This window comes from Lepisma saccharinum, chromosome 2 (genome assembly GCF_977018435.1).
Source record: "Lepisma saccharinum chromosome 2, izLepSacc3.1, whole genome shotgun sequence".
Taxonomy (NCBI): domain Eukaryota; kingdom Metazoa; phylum Arthropoda; class Insecta; order Zygentoma; family Lepismatidae; genus Lepisma; species Lepisma saccharinum.
In genome coordinates this window covers 32,483,071-32,495,938 of record NC_139230.1, presented here as the reverse complement: position 1 = coordinate 32,495,938, position 12,868 = coordinate 32,483,071, and the positions used below count along the sequence as shown (strand labels likewise).

The 12,868-nt window shown below is 40.4% G+C and overlaps 1 protein-coding gene across 5 annotated transcripts in view; it reads right to left on the bottom strand.

Annotated features, from left to right (window-relative positions):
- The window catches only part of LOC145983987 (uncharacterized), an 86,028-nt gene that overhangs the window by 34,617 nt on the left and 38,543 nt on the right, over positions 1–12,868 (bottom strand). For 2 of the 5 annotated variants that reach the window (XM_083117235.1, XM_083117240.1), the window contains exon 1: positions 9,077–9,205. The exons of the other annotated variants lie outside the window; for them this stretch is intronic. In XM_083117235.1, coding sequence (XP_082973361.1) covers positions 9,077–9,137 — 61 coding nt within the window. In that variant the 5' untranslated portion in view covers positions 9,138–9,205. Of the gene's footprint in view, positions 1–9,076; positions 9,206–12,868 lie in introns of those variants that run through there. 5 annotated transcript variants of the gene reach the window in all.

The following is a 12,868-nucleotide window of genomic DNA, read 5'->3' as shown; positions in this document are numbered from 1 at the left end:
CTAAATTTAGCACCATTGTGCAAAGGTTGGCATCTCTGCTTAGGTCTAGCCATTCAGGCCAAGACGTCATTAACGACCAATTACATATTCTAATATCTACCCGTAGCATGGGTATTTGTTTTTGCGGATTTCCAATGTTATTAAATACAACCAGACATGGAATGATTAGACATTGATACAAGGGTGTACTAAGAATGTGTAGTCATTCGAACTGTCTTCTAAATTTTTGCTTTTGAAGATGAGAAGTGAGCGTTTGAAGGTTTTATTTGCCACCTCAGTGACAGATCGTGTTTAGTGATCGACTCACGATCTCGCCAGTCGCCACCGAAGTTTTAGGTTCGAGTCCTGGCCAGGAGAGGGTTTTTCTCTGTGTGCGTCTCTTTACCATTTTATTATAATCAGCATTTGTACCCATGTTCACAATTAGTTTAAAGAAGATCAAATAAAAGCTATGTTAAGTAAATAAAGTGTGGTCGCCATGCGGTCTAAGGCGCTGTGCTTTTTGGGCTCCGACTGCGGGACGGCATGGGTTCGAGTCCACCTGGGTTCAGTCTCTGGGTTCTCGGCCTAAGTATAGGACCGGTGGCAACCCACCATTGTGAGGAAAATTTGGAGCTACGAGTGAGTAGCGTAACCCGGCCTCGGAAATATCCTATAATGGCTGGGGTTCGACGTGCTGAACCCACGTCACCCCATTACCAGTTGAAGATCTCCACACCTCTAGGTAGGATTGTGGGAGGGAGACTGGCAGCCGGGTGATCGGCCTAGGCCCTTCCAGAGCTGTCGAGCCACGGGTTATAAGTAAAATAAAGTAAGAAAAACAGAACTATGTATATCCCTATTATATCTCGAAACGCATTGAGCAGAATATGACACCATTAAATACCCTGTGCTTCGATTAATTGTTGCTCCGTGGGACAACAGCTATTTGAGGACCAAGTTCTGCCAATCGTCTTTTCTTTGATCAACACCTGGTCAGTGCATCGAGCCCCATTGCCGCTGTGTTCTTGCGACTGATGTGAAGTAGTATTACTCTCAAGCAGCACTCACTCCATGTGTGCTGGGTCGAAAGGCGAAATTTTGCTCACACAGGGTTTACAACCAGGGACATCTCGCACAACAGGCATGAGCACTAACAATTTATCTACGCGGGAGCTCTAACGTTGAAAATATACATGCTACATCTTGAATGTTCATATCCGAAAAATGCTAACTGACGTCACTGATAATTTCGTTACACAAACAGTGACAAATACTATAATGAAAAAGACCAATACTATTAGTTGAGTGAGCACAACCAGTTAGGTAATCCCTTCCGAATCCCTTCCGAAATCGAAATTCCTTTTTTACTTGTATATTTATCAAAATTGACTGTATGTTTTTTGTTTTGTTTTGAACACACAATGAGCAGCCTGGGGCACCGACGCTTTCGGAGGTGCAAGAAAGAGTTGCTTCGACAGACGCAGGTTCTAAATCTTCCCACATGTCTCCCGTCCCAAATTTACGACTTTTGTTACGTTTCGAATCCGATAGCTCTCTTTAAATAAGCTACTACCTTGTCCTTAATTACGTCACTCACACCAGTCTCCTCGATGGCCTCTTTTAATATGACTATCTTTAAGTCTCCCAGATCCAAGTTCATTTGTTTCACATACAACGGCCGTGTTCCGTGCATGTGACTTTTTTGGCGCCCATGGGAATTTTTGCCGCCCATAGGAATTTTTTGCCATGTGTAGCCCATGCTATTATTCACAAAATAAAGTACAAATGAAATAATAATAATAATAATAATAATAAAAATAGGGCCTCCACGATGGGGCAGTGGTAGCATCCTTGCCTTGTAATTAAGGGGTCCCGGGTTCGATACCTGGTGGAAGCACATAGTGGTTCCAAACCCAACGCTATCGATCCATCATGTTTCTCTTCTAGTATCGGTAATAGTACATTCACGCATTGTGCATATGATAAAGCACGATACAATATACCTAACAATGTTCTGAAATTCAATTAACACGTATTCTGTTTCAATTCAGTTAGTATGCCTATTTTTACGTAGTCAACATAAGCCAAATTTTAACAAAATAGTTGTATGGGTTCCAATCTAAGCTCACAAAACCCAACCCAAGTTGCTGAATTAACTGAGAGGGCGTTACTTGCAGATATAAATCAGAAATATTTACTTGGCGAAGTAACTCAAAACGGTTTACTTGCCGAAGTAATTCACAGATTGTTACTTCGCAGAGTTACTTAGATAACTTTAGATAACATGTCAACGAATGTTACTTGTCAGTGTATCTCAGAGACTGGTACTTGCCGAAATATGTCACTCAGTAACTCAGAGTGAGAAAGCAACCTATTTCAGAGTTTGTTGCTTCCAAAAATATCTCCGTTTATTGCATGCCCAAATCTGAAAGTTTGCTACCAAAGTAACTAAGTGCGTGTTACTTGCCAAATATCCGAGTGTTAGTTGTCTAAGTAACTCGGAGGAAAATATATGCTGACGTAAATCAGAGAAGCTACCTACACCTGCCCCACCTACCCCGACAAAACCAAACCTGATCCAATCCAACTCCACTCAACTATGTATCTCGCATATTATTGATAATAATTCATTCATTGGGTGAAGAGCACTAAACTCAAATAACCAGAACATATCTCACAAATCTCTAGTATTCAATGAAAATTCTATTTCAATTTTGCGAATATACCTAACTTCACCTCGCCAAACGTAACCTAATATAACCTTAAACCAACCAATTGAAAACGATATAATCTAAGCAGACAAGACTAACAAACTACAACACAATTCGACATTCCAAATTAACTCAGAGAGCGTAACTTGCAGAATTAACTCACAAATATTTACTTGCCGAAGAAACTCAGAGTTAATTCACAAAGTTACTCAAATTCTTACTTGTGATAGCATTTCATAGGATGTTACTTGTCGATGTATCTCAGAGTGTGTTACTTGTAGAAATGTCTCAGTGTTACTTGCGAAAGCTATTCAGAAGGTGTTACTTGCTGAAGTAACTAAGAGATTAGTTCAGAAGGTTACTTTCAGGTTAAGTTGCGTTCCAAAGTACTCAGGGAGCGTTCCTTGCAGAAGCAACACACAAGGTATCAACGACACGTTTCTCGCTTAATATTCCAACATACTTCATAACTCTCTAAAATGTAATTAAAATTCTATTTCATCTCAGCGATTATGCCCGACTTCAATTTGATAATGATTATTGTTATTTAGCGCTACTTTTCTGTCACTTTTGGTTTATCGCGACGAAGAGGACGAGTGATGGATGATATGATGAAAGGACACTCACAAAGAACACCCATGACCAGGCAGAGATCCTGGCCGGGACCCGAGACGTCGTAGCTTGCTGTGTTAACCACTCCTCCATGAATTTCGGCCTTATCTTCACTTAGCCACACACAGCCTAAACCAAACCGAACGGAACCAGATGACTTTGGTATAAACCAAGGCGGAATATTTAACATTTGTTAAACTTGAAATTAGTCGCCTTATTTAGGTACTTCCTTCCTCCAAACATTTAACAGCGCCAACAAATCCTTTGCGGCAGAAAACAGCACTAACGCAGTGAATATTAAATACATAGATGTATTTAAAAATCAATACAAGAAGGAGACCATGCTATGCGAGAAGTGTTGCAACGAGACCGAGAACGAGACAGACTTCTGTACAATCTAGACGAGATGAAGATTTACAGTCAGAGACTCGTGTATCATTCTAGTATTGGATAATTTTTCACACAAACCAAAATTCTTTAATATATAACTTATTTATACCATGTAGTAGGGCTGTGTTAACTGATTATTTATGGGGCGTCATATATTTGACCATCCTAATTGAAAAGTTAATCCATTTGTGGATAAAATTATGTTTCCCAAGAACTCGTAGCTTCGAAACGAGACATCAAACAGAAAAAAAAGTTGTTAATAAAAGATTTTTAATTTTAACGGCTTTCATACGCAGTAAAAGGTTGTGCATCCCGACTATGTATAGGTTGCTTATGGTATGTTTTCGAGACTCCAGGATGAAATCGAGACGAGACCCAGAACGGCTCAGGTATTTAAAATTGACTACGAGAGCGAGAATTTGCAAACTCTCGTCTCGTCTTAGTGCCATCCACAGTGAGTTTGAAAGTATTTGTACAAATTAAAGTTTTCAATTTAAAATATTTGCCTGACTGTCATTTTGACAACATTAGGAACGAACGAAATAAGTATCATAGAAAAAAAATGTGATAATTTTTCTGTCAAGCATTCCTTCTAATTATGATGCTTGTATTAGACAAGAAACAGAGAAAAACTCAGGTGAAAATTCGTCCATTGCATTATTGTTGCACAGATGTTCCCGTGTGCTTCTGGCTATTATCGGCTACTGAAGGAACTTTATTCACTGTCGTACAGCCATTTTAGACTGTGCAGCAAGAGAATGCAATGTTAACTCGATTTTAAATGGAGTGTGGGTTATCAAGTTTTTACGCCTGAGACTCTTAACATTAATTTGATCAATACATAGTCCATTTTCCTCAAACTTGTTATTGTTAATGATTTGGTTTACTTTACTTTGTTTTTCTTCCACTTTTGGCTAATCGCGAAGATGGGGATGAGTGATGATATGATGAATTTGATGAAGGGACACTCACAAAGAGCACCCATGCCCAGCCCAGGATTCGAACCCGAGACCCCTAGCGTCGTAGCACGCTGTGATTTTCCTAAGGAAAAACCTGTCAAGGCGCTAACGGTGGAATCTGATCCAGAGCAGCGTTCTATGCATCGATCTCGATTTGTAGAACTTGAATATGTCGTGCAAGATATTCACAGTAATAATATAAGTATTTCCATTACGGTATTTTTTTCATTTCTAAACCTCTTTGTAGGCTACATTTTAAAGCGGGAAGGCAACGGGAACGACTCCAAATTGGTCCGCTACATACACCGTGAATATCCCACCCCCAAATGCGTACTACAGTACATACCGATACTTGATGAAGATATACGAGTAGATGAGCTAAGAATGGCAATTATGAAACTGAGAAAAGGGAAAGCGGCTGGGCTGGACTGTATCGGAACGGATTTCTTTACAGCAATGGGAGAAGACAGGAATATGTTAGAAAATAACCCTAGACTACTAGACAAGATTTTCAAAGAGGGATATTTTCCAATGGATTGAGCTACATCAATAATCTGTCCTATATACAAAGGCAAAGGGGATAGGAGCGACGCGGGGCGATTTTAGGCAATTTTCGCTTCCAATATGGAACAAAATATATACGCACATTTTAAATCGTAGAATACAAAAGTGGACAGAAATATTTGATAAAATTTCCCCGTTGCAAGCAGGATTTAGGAAAGGGCATAGTACCCTAGATAATACATTCATACTGCACACATTAGTACTTGGGCGAATAAAAGAGAAACGAAAAAAATGTACGTGTGCTTCATCGATTACGAGAAGGCGTTTGACAAAGTTCACAGGGGTGTTTTCTGGGGGAAATTGCAAGAAAAAGGAATGTCGGCGCTCATGATAAGGGCGCTACAACCCATATATGAAAACGTACAACTCTGTGTGAGATGCGATGGCCACAGAGTATCATCATTACAACCCTCCCACACTGGGTTAAAACAATGTCGCCAATTTCATTTTATCTTTTCATAGATTGGGTGGCGAACGAAATACCAAGGGAGCAGGACACAACCCCATCTATAGGGGAGCTAGAGATACCTGTACTCTTGTATGCTGACGATATAGTAATCATGTCGGAGAATAGAGGGGCTACAAAGGGGACTAAATAGCATATACGAGGGGTGCCAAAAATACAAAATGACAGTTAACATTAAAAAAACGAAAATCGCAGCTTTCAAAAATGGGTATACTTTCAGTAAACAAGAAAAATGGAATTACGTGGGGGAAGTAATTGAACCTGTCAAGTGTTTCACATACTTGGGAGTAACATTCTCTATGACTGGAAGTTGGACGCAACATATACAGAAAGAAAAGCAAATCAAAGCTCGCAATAGACCAAGTAATACGTACCATATAAAGTACCTCAAATGCCGTTCTCGGTGATTCAGAGTTTGTACAAGTCAGTAGTAACCAGAACCATAAACTATGGGGTTGAATTGTGGGGGGCTAGAGGGGGGAGCATAGTCACAAGCATCTAAACAGAATTCTATAAAAAAGTGATGTGTGTAAGTAGAAGCACTGCCAATTGGGGAGTACTTAAAGAACTAGGTCTAAACAGAGATACAGTACAAGCTCGGATGAGAGCTTTAAATTATTGGCTCCAGCTGGCAAGGGAGGGTAACACGACACTGAAGGGCCATTGTCTGATAATGCAAGTAAGAGAAGAAAATACACGGAACTGAGCGAGGGATATAAAAAACATGTTGTACTCTATTGGGATGGGGTGGGTGTGGGAAACGGAAGGTAGGGTAGATACATCAGTAGAAAACCAAATCAGAGAGAGAGACTGCTGGACATAGACAGACAAGAAATACTAGCCGACTGCAAGACGAAGATTTCACTAAGGAACCAACTGAAATCAAGGGAATGGGGCAAAGCAAGATACATAAATTTAGTAGGCAAAAAAGAAAGGGGGGGGTTAGCATGGTTCAGATTGGGGGGTTGGAAACAAGTAAAAATGAAGAATGAAGCAGGGGAAACGATATGCTCTTTGTGCGGGGAGGGAGAGACGGACGAGCATCTGCTATCTGCCTGCCCCTCTACGCGTGATTTGCGAGACAAGTGGGTTAAGAACGTTACAGGGAGGGAAATAATGGAAGTGGTAGAAGATAGAAGAGGAATCGTAAGTGAGATAGTGCAACGAGTGGGGACATATTTGTGGAAAGTGAGAGAACGACGAGGAAAGGCGATAGCGGATACCGATAAGAGCGAAGAAACCGCACAAAGTAACCTTAGCTTATAATACGTGGACTGTGGAACCAGCATTGTGCAATATATATATATATATATATATATATAATATTCCAAGTTGACGCTTTGCGACTGCACTTGTGCTCAGATGATGAGAGTGGCATTATCTCTCGAAACCTTGAAAATATTTCCAGAATTCAACTAGTCGATTTTCTAAGAATATCTGTTCTGCTTACAAATATTCATTCCTGGAATAAATGTCTTCACTTGATATGGTTTTATCCTATGTTTCTTAATTTTTTATTCCGTGACAAGACCATTTGGTCCAGGACTCCCCGATGGCGCAGTGGTAGTGTCGTCGCCTTGTAATCAAGGGGTCCCGGATTCGATACCCGGTGGAGGTCACATAGTGGTTCGGATCCCACTTTAAACTGTAGGTTCAGTCCCGATTAGCTTTTCTGTGCATAAAGTGGACTTAAAATCAACAATTCCACAACAACAAGACCACTTGGTCCGTTTGGATGCCAAAAATTCGCGGACCCCTTTCGAGAAATTTCACACTACCTTAAGCACAGTCCTTGGAAAATGTGGAGCATATACTGGAAGAGTTGAAAATTTGATGTCAGGAGGTCAGAGCCGTAGGTTGAGTGTGGCAGAATTTTGATATCGTCCTCATCCGTTATGTTATCCTGGACATCTCTGGAACTATTATTGTCTTGCTGCTGCAGTACACACTTTGTATTGGTCAGTGCCTGATATCAAATACACAGAACTTCAAGTTAACTTCCAGGTGACTGAACAATCACAATTCCACAAGAAGAACAAGACCTTCTGTTTGAACCTGCTACTTCGAAACACGAGATCTACCACTTGACTTAGCCACTGGTTTGTGAGACAGGATTTTCCATAATGATCTTTTTCTTCTCTTCCCTTACAATCTAGTGTCCAGAACCGATTGTCGTTTGAATTTTGAAACTGTTATTTCTAAACAGTTACTGTCCTTTGGGACTACTGGTTTATTGGTTCAGGAGGAGGTGCAACTTTCTAAGGTCGTATGCTCTGGAAGGCGAACTGGTGTTGGTTGCAAACAATGAATTGAAGCTTCGAACTCGGTAGAAAATCTGCGAGAAACACTAGGAGCACTAATAAGATAAAAACACTTTCCTTGTCACACAAATGTTCTATTGTGAGTCACAGAGAGCCTGAAAGATTAAAAAAAGCTTAACGTACAGACAATTGCCGCTAACAACAGTTGTGTGGAAAGCTTTGGTAACTGAAGTGGCCGATTGGACGACATTATTTATTTTCGCTGACACAGCCCTGTACTGCCGCCTGTACTATTGGCGATGTACCCTTACAAGTATGCCTTTTGCACTGTAGCCACTTTCCACTGCATTCTGAAATAAAAAATAATAATTTCCTGCGCTTGTGCGACAGACCAGGCGGCACGGGGCAGACTAAGGCAAAAGCGTGCCTTTGGCGTCAAAAGAACAAACGAAAAATGCATCATGGCGCGCAACTGACCTGTGAGAATATAAGTTTATTTCTTATGGTTCGTGCTAAAGTAGAAATGTTAGTTGAATTCTAGGCGACATCTTACTTATCGGATACCACGTTCTGTGAAAACACACTTGAAATTTACGCATCCTTTGGCTTCTGTAGAGAATTTCGTAAAATATGGTTTGTGAAGACAAATTCCAGTGTTACGATTTTGCAACGATATTACAATTAAATACACCAATTAAAAGATTTGGACCCTGTACGCAATCGAACAGGAAGCCTAAACAATAAACAGTGTCCACAGGAATATTTGGTAGGAGCCATAAACCCCTCTGTTTGGCCACTATTCCTACAAACGAACGTCAAATGCAGGAAGCAATGGCAACATATAGGACTTACAACTAAAAGAAAGACATTCTCGCTCGTTACAAGGTTATATCTCGTCTTACGAAAACGTGGACCCGGAACTGTAAAAAATACATGTAAATGTGAATTTGAAATCACGACTCTTCCTAATCACACAAGGTGGAAAATTAATTTTGTCATCTGCGCAATTCCGCGTGAATATTTCGAAGATCTTTGTACGTTGAATATATAGTCTCTCCAAGTCGGATAACAAGGTTGATTAGAAAGAGAAGTGTTTCGTTGCCAAAAATGAAAACGATGAAATGGACTTACCAGTGGAGAAGTTAGACGGCCTCTCAATGATCCTTGGCATCGCCTGGTCGTAAAATAGCATTTTTGTGATAGAGCTGAGCTGTCTTCAAGCACCTGGTAAGCTTCACATCCACCACACGAATGGAAATGCACTACCACAAAAGTTTTGACGTCAGTAGTGTGACGAAGTGACGAAATGGTTAGATTTAGTCACATTACGTTTCTTTAGCCAGTGACAGATCTGACACTTAAGTCAGACGTATTAACAATACTACCGTATTGTTTGTGTTCGTAGTAAACTTATAACAATAACCGGAATTTTACATTAACATATATTGTCTATGAATTGCTTTCCGTTTAGATATCGCCAGTTGCTTATGCTTGACACTTATTAGAACAATGGAGTTCCAGAAACTTGCTTATTCTTAGAACGCCAACGCCAAATAATTTCGTAAGAAATTCCTGTTTGCGAGTTAGTTTGTATTGTCTTTGAATGTCATTTGTATTACACATCATTCCAAACATGCCATTAAATATCATATTCTATCATGTTAAAAAGTTTGGGCCCGTGATAAAACATAATAAAAAAATTCTGACGTTAATTCTCCACTCTGAAGGAAAATAATTTCTGATTAGTGTTTTTAAAATACATATTAAGCAATCCATACAACGATGTAATAAATATTTATGCAATCGTTCCCAGAATAGTATGAATAGTTCATTTGAAATGTGTTAGATGTTAATCTGCTTCCTTTGAATGTCGTCCTTACTCTCTCTTACGCCTTTTCAAATTTGGCATTTTTGAAAATAACTTTTGATTAACTTCTCCTGTATAGGGTCGCCTTTACGGAGGGAGGGATTCTATCATCATTTCGCTTCGTTCATACGTCATCTATATTAGTCATGTATCACCCAGCCATCTTATCATTTATGCCCATTCCAGGTGCTCTCCCCACAACTAAGGACACAGCCTCGATAGAAAAATCTCAAGGTATTATTGATGAGACACTGTTGACTGCAGAGGTGGTTGCAGTAGGATCTTTGGCTTGGACCTACGTAGCCTTCAATTTTATTGGTGGGCCTTCTTGACATACAGGGCGTGTCGAGGCGACTTTTGACCCTGAATTTTATACCTTTCAAGCATAAATAAGATAAAAAGAATTTTAAACGAGAGAGTCCTCCAAACCGTGCGAGGTCCTTGAGCACCACCTTGCGTGGAACAGACAACGTTACATCTTTTAGTTAGTACAGTTCAGAGAGCTGACAGTAAATTGACGCAGACGGCACTATTAGCAGTGGAGCTGCCAAAAATTTACCACTAAGTATTTTCTAGGAATGGACGATATCGGAAATTTAATATCGCGATATATCGTGACGATATATCGCCGACACGATATATTTCGCCAAAAATATCGTGACGATAGTTCCGCGGTTCTCAAACTTTTTCTCATTGTACCCTTTAGTCGTAATTAACGTCTAATGTACCCCCTCCAATAGGTTTTCTCCGAATAGTATGTTTTGGGGACATTTTTTTGGCTGCTTGATTGGTGAGACATTTTTGATATGTTGGAGGTGTGTATCTGCAATAGAGAAAAATGGTATTCGGGCTGTATGTGGTAAGATAGTAAACAATCATTAGAATCCTACATTTATTATTTTTATTGGGTGTTCCTACGTTTACAGTCTTCATGATTAGTTACAAAAATAAAAAAAATGAAACTTATGTATGGTAAGAAGTAAAGAAAAACAACTTTAATTTTCATATTTTTTCCAGATTAATTGAAAAAAAAAGTAAAGAACAAAATTAAGTTTGTAAACAAACTGTCCAGCGCAATTTTGGAGTTTTTATTGTAATCCTCAGTGTTTGTAGTGAGAATGATGTGCTTGCATAGCCTGACACAGTTTATTGGTGTTTAGTGTGTGCATTTGGAACTTCCAAGCGGAGATTCGGGTCCAAGGTTAGTCTATCTCGGTACTTGTTTTTTAGGTACACCGTGGATGAAAACCCATTTTCCGAGCTGATTGCGTACCCCCTTCAAGTATAGTTCATGTACCCCTTGGGATACGCGTACCACAGTTTGAGAACCACTGGCCTAGTTGGTATCGCATGGATGATATTTTTCAATATCGTGATATATCGTCTGGACGATATATCGCCCAAACACTAGTATTTTCCCTGACGTCCAGCTATTTCAATTTTGGACCAAGCAGCGTCGTCGCTTAATATATCAATTTTGGAACATGCTGTGACTCAAATAAAGTTCGGAGATAAATGTTTTGGTTTTGGAGGAGGGATACCTGTATGGATCAACATGGGGAAAATGCAGCGGGTCGGGGATGCCTATGAAAAATATCTTAGTGAGGGATGTTTTGTGAGAATTTTCTGTGCTGGGGGCATATCATCACCCCACATACGCCCCAATTTGTACACTGCTGCCCACCCCCTCCCCCCCCTGGAGAAAAAAATCTGTGAGAATAGGTCCCACACATTCTCGATCTCGGCGATTTTGGTAATGTGATCAGCACCACGCTCCGGCCGCTTTTACCCTCCAGCTAACCATTGATTTGAGGCTGGATGAGCACGAGATATAATTTGTAACTACAGTTCGTAGTTTCCGAGATATTAACTTTCATTTAAAACATTAAGAAATTGTAACTTTCCTGCTGAAAACGCGCTTGGCATTACTGCAAATGCCAGGAAAAACAGCCTCGGGGTTTAAGGTTTAAAGGACATGCCACCTTTCCTTATCAAGAAGTAACTTGACTTTACCGCTAGTCGTGATGTTCCTGCCATAAAGGTACTGCAAAACTATAGAGTTCTTATCAAAATAAAACATATCGTTTGACAGACAATCTATAAAAACTGACAAGTTAAGGTTGAATCCGACAGTCAACATAACAGCTGTAAAGATGTACTACGCAAGAACAGAAAAGTACAATTTTGAAGGAATATGTTCACCAGCATGACACAGCAGTGAACACAATAAAGTCCGAAGAACGTGTGCCAACCACTTGGTTTGGTGTGTCCACTCTCCCGGGTAAATTGAGGTATGAATATTTGTCTTTTATATCCGGACGTACATCCCAAACAGTATGAAGTGCTTTAAATGGCAACACTTGGCCACACTCGGCCCCTCCTGAAACCCACTACTGCCATTTGTGGCAAGTGTGGTTCTCTAGATAATGGTTCGTACCAATGTTCATGTGATCCAATTGTGTAAGTGCAAAGGTGAGCACCCAGTTTGACACCTTCAGAGTTCAACATACCAGCACGAGAAGATCAGATTGTTGGTTGTCACGGGAAAATACTCCACTGGAGAAGCGAAGCCCGAGTCCTCGAAAATGTTCGCACTACGCTACTAGTAGCTTTCGCCACCACTGCTGCTACTGCCTTTAACAGTCGGAGTATAGGCTTCCAAACCAGCAGTGTCTCAACTCAGACAACTACTACTTCTGTAGCTCCTAGCCTTTCCTCGAGAAAGTCATTGGCTTCTGCCTCTCGCTCGATAGCGAACAAATATTCACATCTGAAGATTGTGCCGAACGAAAAATTTTTTATTAAATCAACTAGCTTTTCAATCAGGGAGCATCATACGACGCTCAAAATTGTCCGCTAGATACCGGATACTCCCCCCCCCCGCTTCCTCTTCAGTTCGTCCTTTCTAGGGCCTCCCCGATGGCGCAGTGGTAGCGTTGTCGCCTTGTAATCAAGGGGTCCCGAGTTCGATACCCGGTGGAGGCACATAGTGGTTCGGATTTCACTTTAAACTGTAGGTCCAGTTCCGATTAGCCTTACTGTGCACAAAGTGCACT